Source organism: Balaenoptera acutorostrata, chromosome 10 (genome assembly GCF_949987535.1).
Source record: "Balaenoptera acutorostrata chromosome 10, mBalAcu1.1, whole genome shotgun sequence".
Lineage (NCBI taxonomy): Eukaryota > Metazoa > Chordata > Mammalia > Artiodactyla > Balaenopteridae > Balaenoptera > Balaenoptera acutorostrata.
In genome coordinates, this window is record NC_080073.1 from 74,058,373 (window position 1) to 74,076,793 (window position 18,421).

Below are 18,421 nucleotides of genomic sequence, written 5' to 3' on the forward strand. Positions count from 1 at the left end.
CCATAACCCCTGCTTAGGTTTCGACTCAGAGGAGCTGACACCCCTAATCCCAGCCTTCCTGCCATGAGCCATGCCTCCTCCCAGTAGCCACCCTGGGTTGGCATTAGGAAGGAAGGGAATGGACAGAGGGTGAGGCTGATGACCACTCGGGCCAGGGCAGGTGAGGCTCCCTCCTCTATGGCAGCCAAGGTGGCCCATCCAGAGCAGACCCACAGACCTCAGGGCAGAACCGTACTCACCAGTGGAAGAAAGGTCAGCAGGGGCCGGACTCTTGGCCGAGCTTTCAGTGTGGCAGTTCCTGACTCACTCACTGTGTCAAATCGGTTGTCTCCATAATAGATGCCGTCTAGAGGAGACAAGTGAGGGGAGACCATGAGCTGGAGATCAAAGGCACAGGGGCCAATGGAGTTTAATCAGGAAAACTGAGTTTAATCAGGCCACTCAGTGGCCCCTGCTGGACCCAGCCCAGCACCTCTTATATAACAAGATCCTACAGGTGGGGTGTGTGCTTTTGGGACCAAGTGAAGCAGGATTGGGAGGGACGCCAGGGGCAGTTTCTTAGGGTCTCCTGAGGCTTTCAGCCGCCAGCAGTCCTCTTTCTCCTCATCCACCCCATATAGGTCCTGAGCCTTCACTCCCACAACAAGTCCCTCCTTTTGGGGCCCTGAGAGCTTGATCAAGGCCCCAGCTAAAGCTTATCTCTGAGAGAGGGAGGAAAACAAGCTGGCTTCTCTCTTGAGTGTTTGAATTTCTAATCTGGAACAAGCAGAGCAGATGAGGCCGCCCAGTGGCCCAGCACCCACCTTCTGGACTCCTCTAACCCAAGATTTCTTTAGCTCCCAAACCATCAATGGTTGGGGGCATGGCTCCATCTGATGCGCCCTTGAGGACAGAGCAGAAATAGGACGGTAGGCTCCACCTGACTTAGTACAAATCCCAGCTCTGCCAATGACTCGCCATGTGGCTTAACCTCTCTGGGCCTCAGTTTTCCCATCTGTACAATGGGAACAATGACAGTGCCAGTAAATGCGGTCCCGTCCTCTGCAGGAAGACAATACAGGACCTTTCTCTTCCTCTAGTTGCTGGACCTGTGCTCTGGGCTGTTTCTACAGTAGTGGGAACTATTGTAGATCATTTTCTCAACCAATCTCCCTCATGACTCTTAACACACATTGATGAGAATTTCACACACTGTCACCTCCGAGAGGCAGGGGTCACTGTGGACCTCCTACTACATGGGCCATGAGCAAGGAGGGCTTTCTCCATTTACCGGGGCCGAGGGACTTCCTCTTCCTCTATAGCCAGAGGGGAAAGAGGAGAAAGGTCAAAATTCCAACTAACCAGAATCCTACTAACTGGAACATTGGATGAATGGTGGTTACTTTGCCTCTTGCACATGACTTTAGGAGAAAAGTGCAAGAGTTTAAAGATTCCCACATAGAGGGCCTTGACTGTGACATGGAGGCTCCGGGGAGCACCCCAGAAACGGGACACAGAGTCCTTTATGTGCTGCCCTACCTGGCAGAGAGTCGGCTGGCACATTCCAGATTCTCCACCTCTCAAAGGGGCCAAAATGGCGAGTTTTCCCCATGTCCCTGGAAATTCTAGTTCCCAGCGCTGCCCCGTCCCGTCCCGTCCACTCTGGGCAAACACGATTCCCCAGTGGTGGCTGCCAGGCTCCACGCCTAAGGCTGGAGACCAAGATGCCAGAGGGTGGGTGGGGAGGGAGAGGGGGGTTGTAAGAGTGCAGATTTGGCACAATCAGAAACAAGAAAAGTAGAAATAACTGGACACCCCCAACAGCTACCACTAAAACCCACCCAATTCTCACTGGCTTCTAAGCGTCTGTGTGTTGACACCAGGATTTCCTGGGACATTCTCTAGATAGTGCTGTTTTGCTCACCAAGACGTTATACTGGGGGGGGGGGGGTGGGGACTAACACAGGCATGCTTCCAAGCAGACCTTCCCTCTCATTATTTTATTTAATCTCTGCACCCGTGTTGGGGTCTAGGGAGCATCCTTTCTGCAGCTGAGTTACCACAGTATGAATAGTTACTCTTATTGTGTGCCTAGGAGTTTTAGAAGCAAGCAATCTGGCAAGTTGATCACTATAACAGCAGTAATAATATAAGACTAGGTAGAATTTATTGAACACTTGTAATGGGCCAGGCACCCTTCTAAGCATCTTATACATTATTAATTCATCTAATTCTCAAAACAGCCCCTTGCAATTGGTATGATCACCATCCCCGTTTTACAGATGAGAAAACTGAGGCACAGAGAGAGATCTAATAACTTGCCCAAAGCCTCAGAGTAAGTGGTGAAGCCGGGGTCTCTGCTCCAGGGCTGACCTCTGAACCACTATACTGTACACACTGCTCCCAAAGTGGGGAATCCTGATCCCGCCATTTATAGGATGTGGATGGGAGGATGGGGGTGTGAGGGGCAGGGGTGGTACTGGAGGGTATGGGAGGCTTGGCTGTAGCCAAGAAGCAGTGCTGGGGAGGGGTGGGAGGTGAAGCAGCTTGCCCAAGGCCCACACCGGTTAGGGCAGAGCCAGATCTGAGCCGGGGCCATCCGACCCCCACATGCACCCACTCTACACACCTCACAGATTCCATGACTCAGCCCTGATTCTGAGCCACTGTTGTCTCAGTTGGTTTGTGGTTGTTTTGAGCAGGGGAGCCCTTTCTAAGAATACGACTGTTCTCTGGAATACCTGTGTAAGGCGAGCAGCTGTGGTAGAGACAGAAGTGGAAGGCCTGGGTGGCTCCCTCCCAAGGGGGCACCTCTTGGAAATGCAATTTGATTTCCCCATTCTAAGAGGTGTGGCTGGGAGTCGGGGAAGGAAATGTGATGAGAGAAGCAGAGTCAAAGTGGTGTGATGTGAGAAAGACTTGGCTGGCCACTGCCGGCTTTGAAGATGGAAGGGGCCACGAGCCAGGGAGCGCAGGCAGTCTCTAGAAGCTGGAAAAGGCGAGAAAACATTCTTCCCTAGAACCTCCAGAAAAGAACACAGTGTTGCTCACACTTTCGTTTTAGCCCAGTGAGATCAGTGTCAGACTTCTGACCTACAGAACTGTAAGATAATAAACGTACGTTATTTCAAGAAAAAAAAAAAAAAGAGGTGTGTCTAGAACCTGACAGACTTTCCCTGGGCCCCTCATACCTGGGCTCAGTTCCCAGTTGGTCAAGGCACACCAGCAGGTGAGGCAAGTGTGGCCACTACCATAAGCCGGGTCCCCCAAGAGTTCAAGGTCAGGGCTGGGGCTTTCTGAGCCTCACGGTCAAGGTCCAAAACTAAACAGAAAGACAATAGAGTCCAACCTTGGGGATTTTCCTGTGGAAGTAAATGAATGCTGCTAGGATCAGTGTCAGGGATACTAGAATGGGCCTTCCTGGGAAGCAGCCCCCTCCTCAATTGAAGAGATTAAAGGAGGGCCTCTTGAAGAAGGAATGGACAGTGAGGAGGTGAAGCCGGAGACAGACAGGAGGCTGGACAACTCTACCCACGGTGGGGAAGCCACTGGGGGGCGGGTGGCCCTTTGCCCTCTTGTCAGGGAGAGCTCTGAGTCTGGACCCTTTGGGTTGCCCTCTTTGCCGATGGGGAGACTGAGGCCCAGAACAGATGGGGCTGGTCCAAGGTCTCAGAGCAGTGGTGGTGGTGCCAAGGCTCAAACAGGGTCCCCAACTTGCAGTGCTGGGCTCCAGGCACAAATAATGGGGTGCCTTACACATGGCGCGTGGCTTGCTGCCTCTCCCCGAACAGGCTGACCTGGTTCTCTCAGTCTGGGGCAGGGCGTGCGTGCGTGCGTGCGTGTGTGTGTGTGTGTGTGTGTGTGTGTGTGTTAAGTGGAGGGGAGAACAGCCAGCTTTAGGGGAGCTGAGGGCTGGGCACAAGTGGCTGCCTCACTTCCAGCCCTTCCTTTCTCCTTCTCCCCAAAAGGAGGAACCTCTCATTGGGTCTTTGGCATTCGTTTACTTACAAAGGTCAGGGTTGAAAGTCTGATAAAATGCTCTTCTTCCCCCAGCCCGAAAGCTGCCCATGGATCTCCATGGAGGCTGAGCTCTGGGACAGTTATTTAGCTCTTTCCCCAGATCCTAGACAGGCCCAAACTAGAGAGGAAATGAATGATAAAAATGTAACTGTCTGACACCTGATACGCCATATTACGAGCTGGGCACCATTCTAAGTGCTCTTTCCATCCCCCTTCACAAACCTGTGCGGGGCTTCCCTGGTGGCGCAGTGGTTAAGAATCCGCCTGCCAATGCAGGGCACACGGGTTCGAGCCCTGGCCCAGGAAGATCCCACATGCCGCGGAGCAACTAAGCCCATGAGCCATAACTACTGAGCCCACGCGCCGCATCTACTGAAGCCCGCGTGCTCTAGAGCCCATGCTCCGCAACAAGCCACCACAATGAGAAGCCCGTGCACCGCAACGAAGACCTAACGCAGCCAATAAATAAATAAATAAAATTGTTTTTAAAAAAACCTGTGCGGGAGGTACTCTTATTATCCTCATCTGGCAGATGAGGAAGCTGAGGCTCAGAGAGGTTAAGTCCCCTGCCCAAGGTCCCACAGCTGGTGAGTAAAAGGGGCCAGGATTCAAGCCCAGGCAACCTGACTCTAGAATCCAATTCCCTCTGGTCACAGCCAGGACAGCAAGGAAATCACACAGGGATTCAGCATCTCTTTCCTTGGTCTCCTGTTCTTCCAGAGTGAGACTGGAAAGTTGGTGAGGTCTAGAGGAGACAAATGCATCTCGGAATCAGATCTGGGGTCACACCCCAGCTCCTCCATGTAGCACCTGAGGACTCAGGCTGGGTTTCCCCACCTGTCAAATGGGGATCATTTTGGGAGAAGCCTCCCAAAATCAAGGGAGACAAAAAAGCTAGCAGAGGTGAGAGGAAGGCTGGGGTAATGGTGTGGGGTCCCAAATTGCCAGGAGCCCCCAAATGGCCCCAGGAGCACTGGCCACAGGTCTCATCGAATTCCAGGTGCTTAAAAGCGGTGGTGTTCTAGCTTGGGAGAGCTTGCTACCTTGACCAGTGTAACCCAGAACCCAAAAACAGACCCTCACCTCTACCCCACTGAAGTGGGGTATCTGATCCTTGGCCTCTAGGGGAAGGCCAGCCTTTCAGGGACGCAGCAGGGGGCCCCAGGTGAATGTAACCCACAAATGGCTGATGAGGCCCTTCCTTGCTAATTAACAGGGCCACATGACAGGAACCTGAAAAGGCTGGTCTGTCCCAGCAAGCTCCAGCAGGTCTGACCTGGTGCGCCGGAGAGAGGCCTTTGTCCAAGCGCAGAGGGGACTCCGAAGGTGGCACTGGGCTGGGCTGGGCTGGAGCCGCAGAGTGCGGGGGGCGGGCACAACGGGAGGAGCCTTGGGGTTGGGTACTGGAGGGGGGAGGAGTGCAGCAAATAGGCCCTCCGCTTCCAGGCTAGGACACGCTACCCAAAGTATGGCCTGTAGACCTGCCGGACTTCACCTGGGAACTTCTCAAAGTGCATCTGAATCTGATCTTAACAAGGTCCCGGGTGATTGGATGCACTTTAATTTTTGAGCTGCCTTGAGCTGAAATGCCTTTGAGTCATTCAACCTATCTGAGCCTCTGAGTGTTTCCTCAATTGAGGAAACATAGTTTTTAGTATAGTGCCTGTTTCAATAAATAACTGATAATAATCATGATGATGTTATTATTGTTATTAATTTATTGGCTGGGAGAGAAAGGGCACCCTGTAGCCAGTCTGCAGTGGTCAAGGGAGGGCCTGGCTTTCTGAGCTGAACTACAGGAACAAGAGGAGCTTATATAATGGGGCAGTAGAGAGGGTGTGTGTGTGTGTGTGTGTGTGTGTGTGTGTGTGTGTACTGAGCTGCAAGCAAACCACAGCACACCTCCAGGGGACAGGAGTAAACAAAAATCTCCTTCACACCCCTGCCACGGACAGGTCAGCTTTCCTTTCAGTAGGCTGCTGCCAGCCTGTCCCTGGCCAGAAATACGTGCTCAGCCCCTGGGGTTCATGGCTTCCTACCTGTTAGCCTGGCCTGAGACACCAGGTCAGGGGACCCCAGGAGCAGGAATACCAGAACCAGTAGCCACCTTAGGGAGCACTGGGGTTCTCCTGGATAAGGAGCTGGGACAGTCCCTATACATTTATTTAGAACTGCAAAAAGTCCTCAGGGGAAAGAGAATGGCCCAGCTCCATCTGGGGAAGGAAACCCCAGGATTCTCAAATACTCCCATATAAAAGAATCACCCAGGAGCTGGTGAAAAGTCCAGAATCTGGGTCCTAGTCCTGTGATTCTGACTTCATGTACCCCAGGTGGGCCCCCTGGAATCTGCATTTTAAATAAGTGTTCTAGGTGGTTGGGAGGAAGGTGATTTACATTTTGGAGGAACAAGAAAGAAGGGCCCCCAGCAATCAGGGCATCCTATTGGTGGGGTGGGGTGGGGTGGTGGTAGATAAAGAAGCTTGGCTCAACTAATCCAAGAGGCAAGGGAGGAGTCCTGAGTGACTGGCAGCCTTGTCTCAGGCTGCAGCAAGTCCCTTATCGTGAGATTTGCAAAGATCCACATCTCTGCTTTCTCACGTACTTTAAAAGCAATTGTGCAGCCTTTTAAGACCCTTGTGTGGGCTCGCAGGAGGCTTAATTAGGATTGCAATGGCATTAAGTGAAGCCCTTCTAATAGTTACTGGATAAATGTTAGGGAAATCCTGTAAAGAAAAATTTACCTGTCACCACCTTCACATGACTGTTTGCATTTTACCTGCTGCACCCAGCCTACCCTTGTGCAAACAGATTTTTACATGACTGTAGCCACAGAGCAAGTGGTTACTCCTTAATTCCCTTACACATTCCCACACTGATTCTTCCCCCTCCATCCTACCGGCTATTCTCAAAGGGCTGGATACCGCCAGCATCTCAGAGAATGTCACAGACTCAGGGACCCTATGAAACTCTAATCCCAACCCCTTTGAGATCTTATCATGGCCTCTACATGCCTCAGCTACAGGAACTGAAGCAGGAAGTGCTCAGAGTTGGAAATGCCCTGATAATAATAAATCATGCAGGAGTTGACAGATTTGTTCTGTAAAGGGCCAGCTAGTAAATATTTTTGGCTTTGTGAGCCATACTGTCTCTGCTGCCGTGACTCAACTCTGCCCTTAGTAGCATGAAAGCAACCACAGACGATATGCAAATGACGGGCATGGCTGGCTGTGTTCTAATAAAACTTTATTTACAAAAACAGGCCATGGGCTATAATTTGCCAATCCTTGTTTTAGTGTTTTTCCTTTTAATGCTCTTCAAAGCACTGCCATGTACCAACCTCAAGCAGTCATTCTGTAAGCAGTCTGGACACCAGCCCCATTTAACAGAAGAAAAAAACTGAGGCCCAGAGAGTGGCTAGGCCCCCACTTATTGACAGAGGTGGACTCCAAAACAGGTCTGGGATCTTCATCCCATCCCAGAATCCCCAACACTCGTCCTTCCCCTCCCCAACTCCGAGCACATGTCCTGTTCAGCAGGAAGACCTCTGCTACCCCCACTGGCACCCTGAGGAACACCCCAGAAACACTGGAGAGCCATCCTGCTGGGTGCACATTGCTTCCCACCCCTCCATGTGGTGCAACCAGGCTGAGTCAGATGGAGACCCAGCCCTGCCCTGGGGAACGGGAGGAGGTGCCTCCCTGGGCTCCAGCCCTGCTGGTGGAGGCAGCAGTTGGCTAGAGGTGACAGGGCACCATGCCTGCATTTCTCTACTGGAGGGACTGAACCCCACCTGCAGTCTGTTCAGTGCAGGCAAAAATGTAGAGAAGTATGTAAGGCAAAAATGTACAGAAGTGTGTAAGGCATTCCCCTTGGGGAAGGAGTTGGGGGGGTGGTGAGGGGGAGGTGTTCTCAAGCAGATGCCCCTCCAGTCAAATTCACCCTTGATTACCTTCCACAAAGTCCACTCTGCAAGCCAGCTAAGAGTGTGGTCTCTGGAGCCCCACTGCCTGGGTTCAAATTTGGCTGTGCCTCATGAGGCAAACTGTGGGGTAATGGCAATGTCCCAAAACTGAATTGCACTGACGGTTACACAACTTGATAAGTCTACTAAAAAAATCAGTGAACTGTACACTTGAGAAAACCCTGGCTCTGTCATTTAAAGCTGTGTGATCTTGGGCATGTTACTTAACCTCGCTGTGCCTTGGTTGCCTCATCTGTCAAACAGGATCATAGGCTAGGATTCAACAAGTCAACAACACAAGGACTTTAGAACGGTACCTTGCACCTAAGAAGGGGTCAATAAATGTTTGGGACCCAGGCGAGGAGAGGCGTTTAGGCCTCACCGAGTTGTACTTGGCAGGACATGTGTGTTTGTTAAGTTCCTAAACCCTGCCTCCAAGCCACCCTGGCCCTCGTAGGCTTTGCTCCTGCTGTTTGCTCTCGAAATGCTGGATGCCCTTCCCTCTCAGCTTACATGCTAGTTCCAATCAGAGGTCATCTCTCTCTGTTCCTTTTGCACTTACTCTTTTATAGCAAAGACTCAGAAAGGGCTAAACAGCATTCGGTCAGCTCTGTTCACCAGCTGGTCTGAGATCCTTGGGCCAGAGAGAGGCAACGTCTTGTTTGCCCTGCTCCTGTCATGGTGCCTTGTGTCCCAACTGTGACAACTTGGGTGCTGAAGTGAATCCAATAGCAGGGGTTGAGGCTGTAACATCCTCTGTGGGTCCCCACACAGTGGCCATAAAGGTCAGTGAAGGTAATGGGGTGACAATGAAAGCAGGTGAGGTAAAGCAGTGCTGGGTGACCCTCCTTGGGCCCAGAAGCTCAGATCATACACAAGAAGTGAATTCCTGTCCCCACCCCCTGGATTCCCCCTCAGTTATATAGAGTACAAACTGCAGAAAGATGCAGTGATAAGGTGACCCACAGGCAGAACCCAAAGGCAGGGTGGGCATGGTGTTTACAGATGCCTGCAGACACACCACCCTGATTCAGGGGCCAGGGGCAGCTGGCAGTCAGGAGGGGCTTCCTCAGCCTCCCCTGTCGGGTCTGGGGCTTCTTCCTCTGAGCTCATAGGCAACCCAGGCCCCAGCTTGACCTGGCGAGAGCCTGTGACCCCAGTCAGTGACTTGGTGTCTGGCACAGGCTGGTATCCTGCTAGCAGTGGCTCCTGTGGATTTTTCCTGGCCCTCCCCAGGGCAGAGCCAAGTGTGTGGGCGCGCAGATAGCAGCTCCCTCTCTGCCTGTGACCCCGGGCCAGGAGAAATGCGGCTGGGAACTGGGGGTGGGGGGACGGAGGAAGCGGAAAGAGTGGGGGGTTGAAAGGACCACCCCCAAGTCCTCAGATCCAGGGGAACACTCTGTACTCAACAGTACTTCTGGGGGAAGGGTGAGGGAGGGCACTGCAAACCGCGGGAAGCCTTTCTGGCAACAATAACGCAAACATAACTTCCACAGAGAAGGGAAAATAAACACCTCGGAAGAGGGACTAAGATAAGATGCGGGGACCCCCGCAAAGGCCTCCGACCTCGCTGTGGAGAGGGGCCCCTCCTTCCCTTTCCCGGAGACACCTCTCTCGCCGTAGGCTCCTGCCCGGCCAGCACGCAGGTTCAAACGCGTTCCTTCCCCTCTGCGCTGCCGCGTCTCCCGCCCTCGAGGCCGCCTATCGCCCGGAGTCCCGGGAGGGAGGCCGCCCCCAGGGTGGGGGAACCGCCCGGCAGCCCTGCACCCTCCGGCTCCCTGGCGCACTCACCGAAGTGCCGGGTCCCCTCCTCCGGGGCCTCCTGGGTGAAAATCCAGGGGGGGTTGGTGGCGTAGAGGGAGGTGGCGGGAGGGTTGGCGTGCTTCTTGCCAAAGAGTTTGCTGAAGGTGCCCTGCACCGTCTGGTTCTTTTTCATGCTGCCGCCGGCCGAGCAGGCGCCGGGGAGGACCGTCCCTCCGCCTCCTGCCCTGCTCCGGACTGGACTCCTCACCGTCTCCCCAGGGGCCTCTACCAGGCCATGCCCCGCGCCGTCCTCCCCGCCCGCGCACCGGGAGACAGGTGCTGCGGGCACCGCCGCTCGCCGGGAAATGCGAGCTACCTGGACAGGTAAGAGGCTGCGGCTGCGACCTGGCCCCGCCCCGCCGCCCCGCCGCCCCGCCGCCCCGCCGCCCCGCCGCCCCGCCGCCCGACTCCCCCGGCCGCATTCCTGCCGCCTCCTTCCACAACTGGCCATTGTTGGCGGGGCCCGGTGGGCCCGGGACCTCGCCCAGCCCACGCCCAGCCGCGGAGACGACCCGCCCCCTCCCTCGGGTCGCCTCCCGGCCCCCCTCCTCCACCCCTCGTCCCCCCGGGAAGGGAGGGCGCAGGCCAGTTCTCAGCTTCTCAGGAGGTGCGTGACCAGGTCGATCCGGAACTTCGGAAACGACTCTTGCGCCCAGCACTGGGGAAGTGGCCGGCAACAGCGCGCGCGCTGAAGGGTTCTAGGGGCCCTCAGAAATGCGGGCCAGGAATCTTCCATGCCTGTAAGGCAATGCCCATAAGAAAAAAAGGTAAAAGCAATCAATAAAAAAAACTAAAAAAGCAAAAAACTAGTGTCCCGATCTGATGACTAGGGCGGAAAATATCCTCATTGACAGAGCTCCAAAGAACATGTAGGATGACTAAATCCTGGCATTTTTTTTTAAACACCAAATTCCTTTTCTTTTTTCTGTGAGGCTAAGTGAATATATATTTTTTAATTGAAATATAGTTGAATTACAACATTATATTAGTTTCAGGTGTACAACATAGTGATTTAATATCTTTATAGATTATATACCATTTAAAGTTATCGTAAAATATTGGCTATATTCCCTGTGCTGTACAATATGTCCTTGTAGCTTGTTTATTTTATACATAGTAGTTTGTGCCTCTTAATTCTCTACCCCTATTTTGTCCTTCTTTCCTTTCTTCTCCCCACCTCCACTAGTTTGTTCTCTATATCTGTGAGTCTGTTTCTGTTGTGTTATATTCATTCGGTTTATTTTTTAGATTCCACAAATAAGTGATAGCATTCAGTATTTGCTTTCTCTGTCTGACTTATTTTAATAAGAATAATACCCTCTAGGTCCATCCATGTTGTTGCAGATGGTAGGATTTCATTCTTTTTATGGCCTAGTAGTATTCCATTGGGGTATGTGTGTGTGTGTGTGTATACACATTTATCTGTATACATATAAATGAAATATCTTCTGTATCCATTCATCTGTTGATAGACACTTAGCTTGCCTCCATATCTTGGCTATTGTAAATAATGCTGCTGTGAACATTGGGGTGCATGTATATTTTGAATTAGTTTTTTCATTTTCTTCGGATATATACCCAGGGGTGGAATTGCTGGATCATATAGCAGTTCTATTTTTATTTTTTTGAGGACCCTCCATACTGTTTTCCATAGTGGCTGCACCAGTTTCCATTCCCACCAACAGCGTATAAGGGGTCCCTTTCATCCTCTAAGTGAATGTAATTTCTAAAAACTCCAGGTGGGTCAAGCCCACAGAGGTTCAGTTCATTCTCCAGGGAGACGAGCTGTGAACCTTTAAGTTGCCTCAAGTTCTATACTAGCTAGGCTGGGGGTGGCTGTCCACCAGGGGAGGTCCCATCAGATGAGGACCCGGGAGACTGTGTGAAAGATGCAGAGAGTAGGGGAGAGTCAGTCCAAGGGGTTAGATTCGGATGCTTTCTGGGCAGCCGGGGTGGAAGGCTGGGTGGGGGGTGATCAAGTCACAGATAGAGTGTTTCCCCTGAGCTACCCAATCAGAACCCCCGCTGCATTTCTCCTCCTCTTTCTCCCAGACAGTTGAGGTGGCACTGCTCTTTGTACCAGATATTTTCCCTTCAACTTTTCATCTTGAAAAATCTGAAAGACTAGTAAAATGACCACCTGTACTCACACACACACACACACACACACACACACACGTTTTTCATTTCCTTTTTACTGACAGTTGAAAGGGGTGGATATCATGGCACATCCCCCCACACCCACCACCACTTCAGTATCCATTGCCTAAGCATAAGGACATTCTCCTAAATGACCTCAATACAGTTAGCACACTCAAGAGATTTAAGATCGATAGACTATTAACACCTGAAATATACTCCACATCAAAAATTTCCCAATTATCCCCCCAAGATGTCATTTTAGTTTTTGATTTTTTTCCAGTCCACAGTCCAATCAAGGTTCACACATTGCATTTGCTCGTCATGTTCCTTTAATCTCTTAATTTAGGGCAGTCCCCTGCTTTTGTTTGTTTTTCATGACAGTGACATTTTTGAAAAGTCCCCCCAGTGTCAAGGGACAGGATGAGAAGGGCCCTCAAGGCTGTGAGGTCATTGTTTTCCCACCAGGAGGGGAGGGACTGAGGAACAGATTGGGGGACAGAGCATCTTTAAAAACACTCGTGTTTCCCAAATGTTCTTGGGTGGTGACACGCCTGTGCTCAACCTTGTCCTATCCCACCCACTCCCATGGCACTCCTGGAACCAATTCCTGTTCATTCAAGGAGTATTTGTGGAGGCTGTCCCAGTTGCCTGGTGCCGTGCTCAGGGTTTGTGATAACTGGGGATAGAAGAGAATTATAGAAGTCTTATTTCTACCATGGAGGATCTTGGGGTCTAATCAGGAAGCTGGGTTTACATGATTCAAGGTGGCAGAGCATGATGACCAAGTACAGAACAGTGACTGCTGTCACTAATACATACACAACAGGAATTCAGAGGAGGGGAGGTCAGCGTGGGCTGGAGAAGTCCAGGAAGGCTTCTTGGAAGAATTGAGATGTGAGCTGGCCTGTGAAGGATGACAAAGATGTTAATAGAGAGCAGAAGGAGCCCATTCTAGGGCATCCACACATACCCATATGATCTGTCCCTACACGCCCCATCTCCACATCATGGCTCCTCCCACTGTCCACACAGGAAGGGCACAAGGGGACCCCAGATGCCCCATCACACCCTGGACATCATCACAATCCACCCAAGTGCTCTAGACACTCAGGCATGAGATAGGGGCTTCCTTCTTGGAGACCTCTGAGGTACGAGGCCCCTCCAACCTTGGGTTGCTCCTGGGCTCTTACACCCTGAACCATCCCCAGCAGAGCCACCATCCATTGGCTCCATTCATGTACAACTTCCACCATATAACTAATATTCTTGAGAACCGCTGTGTGCTCAGCTCTGGGCTGTGAAGGATCCAGAGAAATCAAAGACGTGGTTCCTGAGTTCAAGTTGCTTTAGTCTATTTGGGGAGACAGGGAGAGACACATGGAGAGATGAAGGGTGGGGAGGTAAATGATGAGGGGGAGACTAACAATGGAATTAACAGAGGCTCAGAGGAGGAGCAATCAGGGTGGTCTAGAGGATCGGGGCGTGGGGGAGGGGCATGTAGGAGGAGCAAAGACCTTTGCAGGGGCTTAGGATGGTGGAGCTGGGAATTGGGGGTTGGAAGGGAGGTCACAGCAAGATTGGCCAGGGTATGATGGGCTTAAAAAGGCCAGCTGGTAACATTGGAAACAATTCAGATTGTCCAGCTAACAATGACTGGTTAAATGAATTATGGCATATTCACACAATGGAATAATAATGCAACTCTAAAAATGAATGAGTCAGCTGACTGTGTCCAGTTATCTACAAGATAAACTGATAAACTGTTGGCAAAACCGTGTGTGTGTGTGTGTGTGTGTGTGTGTGTGTGTGTGTGTGTGTTACCATTTGGGGCAGGATAAGTATGATCATATTTGCTTGTATTGGCACAGAGAAACTATGGAAAGACATAAGAAACTAGTAAAAGTAGTTACTGGGGGGAAGTGGGGGGAACTGGGCAAATGGAGTGGGAGGGAGAATTTTCACTGAACACCTTTTTATAGTTTCTAATTTTCAAACCATGGTAAATATATTTGCTGTTTAAAAATTAAAGATAAAAATAACTCAGCAGGAGACTTTAGTCTAGAAGTGTGGACCACCACGAACCAGCAGCCTCTACATCATCTGGGATCTTACTAGAAATGTAGGATCTCTGGCTCCATTCCAGACGTTGGGCAACCTCTCTGGGTCTCCGCTTGTTCTTCTGTAAAACCGGCTATTAATTTAAGGCCATTGTGAGATTCAGTGAGCTGTTGCATTAAGGTACCCAGCAGAGGATCTGTATTTTAACAAGACCCCCAGGTGATTCAAGAACATGTTAAGGTTTGAGAAGCTCAGGCCTAGAGTCAGTGGTTACCAGGCAACGGAGCAGGCAAGGGTGACTGGTGGTAACAGCTGTGTATAAGGATAATCTAGCAGCTGGATGAAGGGCCAGGAGAAGGAGAAAGTGTAGGCTGAGGGGCTAAGAGAGGCTGCGTAATTGATTGGTTCATTGGTTAAACAGTTGGTATTGATACAAGCAGGAGGGGATATGGACACGCGTACTGGTGGTAGAAAGAAAAAGTAAAGTTGTTAGTTTGTGAGACATTTCTTAGGAAGAAAGGAAGGGCTTGGTAAACAGCTTGCATATAGGGAAGTAGAAAAAACGACAACGGCAAGAACTCTGAGCCCGTTTCCTCGTCTGTAACATGGGAGTAATAACAGTACCCCCGTCTGAGGGTTGTTAAGAAGATTAAATAGGATGAAGGATGTAAAGTGCCAGCACAGGACCTGGCACCCAGGGGCCACTCCTCAAGTGTTTGTTCATTTCTCCTCCTTCTAGTCCCCTTGCTTTTGGGGTTAGTTTTGGTTGGGGATGGAGGAAAGGGGGGAACGAGAGTGACCCATGAACACCAGAAGGGTTTGAGGCTGCTGAGTCTGGACAGCAGGGCTCTCTCTGCCCTTACACCACCCATTTCATCCAGATTCCACTCCCATGTTGGTGCGTGAGGGGTGGGCAGTTTCTGGCAGCTTTGGAGGCTGAATTCTCTGGAGCAGGCTTGGGGCCTGATTCTCTGTCCAGCTCAGCCCCCCAGACCATTGTAGCCCCGCTCCATCTAATGACAACACCTCACACCTGCTCCCCCAGGAAAAGAAACCACCAAATAACAGGCTCCCGTCGAAACAGCCAAAAGCCCAATCCTGTAATTAAATCTCGGCTCAGCAATGACTTAGTCACCTCCAAGAACCAACTTTACTGGCCGGTTCTGGAATGTGGGGTGGGATGAGGGCCTGGCAGGTGCAGTCTCCCCAGAGACCCAGCCAGGCCTTTGTCAGAGCTGTCAGGTCTCTCCTCCAACAAAGCCAAACACTCCTGTCTGGGGGAGTGCACTCTGAGCGGGTGGGGGGAAGGCAGGCTGAGAGACCCTGAGAGTCACCTCATTCCCCGACCCAGGTCTCTGCAGCTAGCTCTGCAGGGGCAAAAGTCAAAACTCCCGTCATGCCAACTCCCACATGACACTGAGCTGCAGCTCACCGCGTCCAGCCCCGTGTTCCAGGCTGGAGACACCTTCTGCCAGACAAGCTCCTGAAAATGTTCCCTTCAGCCTGCAGGGCAGGGTGGGCTTCAATGCCCCCAACCTCCGCCTTCCTCTGGGCTGGGCAGGTGCCAGGAGATGTGATCAGGCTGAGAGAAAGTCTGGCTGGTGTGGAATCCTACATCCTGAGAAGTGGGTCAGGGTCATTACCTGGTGCCTAAGAGTGTGAGGACCCAAGGCCCAGCCCTGGGTAGGGAGTGGTGTGTTCGGGGTGCTGGGGAGAGACTCATTTCCCTTTGTAACCATGGGCTCTGTGGATGGGACCATGGCATAGTGGGAAAGACCCTTGCTGGGGAATAGGTTTGAATCCTGACTGTGCTGTTTAGCAAGGGTGTGACCTTGGCTGAGTTACCACCTCCCTCTCTGAGCCTCAGTTTGTTCATCTGTAAAACGGGCTATTAATGTAAGTTTTTATGAGATTCCACGAGATAAAGGGTTAAGATACCCAGCAGAGAGTCTTGACTCATGATGATTACTTAGTACCTACGTGCTCCTGCCCCGGTTCCCTACCCTGACTTTGGGCATGGAGGTGCTAAACAGAGAATAGCAAAGACAGAACAGAGGCCCTGAGAGGCTGCACAAGAGCAGTACCAATTCTACAAAGAACCTCAAGAAGGAAAATTACACCGAGGCCCAGGAGACAGGGTGGGGCAGGTGTCTACAAGGTTACCTCGAAGGCCAGACAAAAACATCCCATTGTAAAACACATCCCACCATCTGAAATCATGTGTCTATGTTAAAAAAAAAGATTGTTAAGTACAAAAGCAAAAAACAAAATTTCATGTAGATTGTGACTACAGGTAGATAAAGTGTATTTGTGAATGGCCAGGGGTTAGCAGGAAACAAGACCTTGGAGATGGCTCAGGGGGAATGCCAGGACTACATGTGGGATTTTTACTTTTCAGTAATGTGCTCTGTTGGTAGATCATTTGTTTTAACTTAAAATTCTACAAATAATAAAGAACATAATTTAGCACGGAATACATGTTCTTTTTTAAAAGAACACTGGATGGGGGTGGTGGTGGTGTGTGGAGATGTGGAGTCTAGTGGCTCTTCTGCCACTAACCTCCCGTGAGACCATGGAGCCTTCCTGAGCCTCAGTCTCTCCATCTGTAAAATGGGATGGCAGACTCCAATGCTCAGGTGTAGTTTCTCATCTCGTTAAAGTGCTCATTGGCTTGCAGAGCAGAGGCAGAACAGCATATGAGGCTGTCTGGCCCTCCTGTACAGGGGGTCTCTGAGGAAAGCGAGGTGAGCACTGGGATACAGGAAGCATTTCCTGGGCATGGCCGTCTCCTCTGCACCAGACCTGTGCTCTGGTGTGGGAGGTCTAGCCTTCAAGATCAGTCCCTACCCTCTAGGAATCAGCACAGCCCCGCAACACTTCTCACGTATTCTGGAGACCAACACTTGAACGGGGACTTTGAGCCCTCGGTGCGTTTCCATGCAACCTCTCCTGGGTCCAGCTTGTCTCTCTCTCTCTCTCTCTCTCTCTCTCTCTGTGTGTCTCTGTGTGTGTGTGTGTGTGTGTCTCTCTCTCCTTGAGACCTGGAAGGAACAGCAGCTGCATCTGCCATTCACTGAGCATCTTTTCTGTGTCAGACACGGGGGCCGAGTGGACTATGTGCATTAACCCACTACCATCAAGTCAGCCCTGCAAGGAAGGGACAATACACCCATTTTATGGATGGAGAAAAGAAGATTTCAAATGACATCTACTCATACTCTATGACCAGTCAATTCTGTCTTAGGAGTAGGCCCCAAAGAAACCTTCACCCTGGTCCATAAGGGGACGTGGATGTGATGTCATTGCAGTGCTGTTTGTGGGGATGGGAAATTGGAGACACCTGGGTGGAGAAGGGATACACAGCATTTGGAAGCAAGGAACTAGATGCTCGTATAGCAACGCAGATGGATCTTAAAAAACAGAACGTAGCGATCAAAGTAAACAACAGAATGAGATCTAAAACACACAAAACCACTTAAGTAAATGAACACTACTTGCACACAAAACAACAATATATATTTTGCAAACACATATGAACAAGAAGATACTCATTAAGCACATTTGAATGGTTGCCTCTGGTGGGGGTGGGTGGAGAGCATGGCTGGAGACTGGAGATAAAGAGGGAAAATTAATACAACAAGAGAGGAGGACTTCATGGACCAGTGGTGATAATGCACCATGAAGTGAGCTGTAGGAATAACTCAGACACCTGTACTTGAAGTCCAACAAGGGAAACTCAAGTAAGGATCAGAGAGGTTAAGTAATTTGTCCAAATCACACAGCAGGTAAGGAGGAGTGGAGAGGATGTTTAAATAAGCAGGCTACCTCTAAGTAGCCTGCAAGGCAGTAGCAGGACCCTGAAAGCCACATGCCTGCACCTCAACAGAGGTGTGTATGTGGCAAGGGGTGGGGGTGGTCTCTGGATCTTCCTGGGCTCCAGAAGTCAGCCCTGAGTCTCACTAGCTCTCCCCATCCTTCCCAAACACCCACTGAGCGCTGTGGGGTACAGATCACCGTCCTTACCTTCCGGGAATTTTGATGAGGAATAAAATGAACTCACGCTGGGAATGTGGCAGAGAAGTCAGAAAGGGTGGACTTCCTGGAGACAGGACTGATTCAGTGCTGTCTGGAGCTTAGAAATGATAATAACAATATAACTCAGCGCCTACCATGCAGCAGGCCCTGCTCCGAGCTCCCGTTCCCTCTTCCCCACCCTCTCCCAAGCAAGATATCATCTGCCCAGAGCCTTGGAGATCCCTGAACAGAGGCTCCGGCAGGGCTGCTCCTCCTCCCCTTCCTCCCTGCCTGCCTCCCCTCCTGGCCTCTCCCAGCCTCCTCAGAAATTAGGGGTCATTACCATCAGGGCTCACACCTGATGGTCATTACCTCGGATCTCACAATGTGAGCAGAGCGTACAAGTCATCCACACCTCAACCCCCAATCTGCCTGTGGGCCCCA

The 18,421-nt window shown here is 51.2% G+C and overlaps 2 protein-coding genes across 3 annotated transcripts in view; one reads left to right on the forward strand and one right to left on the reverse strand.

Annotated features, from left to right (window-relative positions):
* Positions 1–9,896, reverse strand: part of C10H6orf132 (chromosome 10 C6orf132 homolog) — a 34,102-nt gene extending 24,206 nt beyond the window's left edge. Inside the window, exons 1-2 of the mRNA XM_057554734.1 lie at positions 9,752–9,896; positions 240–346 (exon numbers count right to left, since the gene is read on the reverse strand). Coding sequence (XP_057410717.1) covers positions 240–346; positions 9,752–9,896 — 252 coding nt within the window. The remainder of the gene's footprint in view (positions 1–239; positions 347–9,751) is intronic.
* The window catches only part of GUCA1A (guanylate cyclase activator 1A), a 38,779-nt gene continuing 30,252 nt past the window's right edge, over positions 9,895–18,421 (forward strand). For both annotated transcript variants that reach the window (XM_057554730.1, XM_007197870.2), the window contains exon 1: positions 9,895–10,087. In XM_057554730.1, the coding sequence (XP_057410713.1) occupies positions 9,895–10,087 (193 nt within the window). The remainder of the gene's footprint in view (positions 10,088–18,421) is intronic.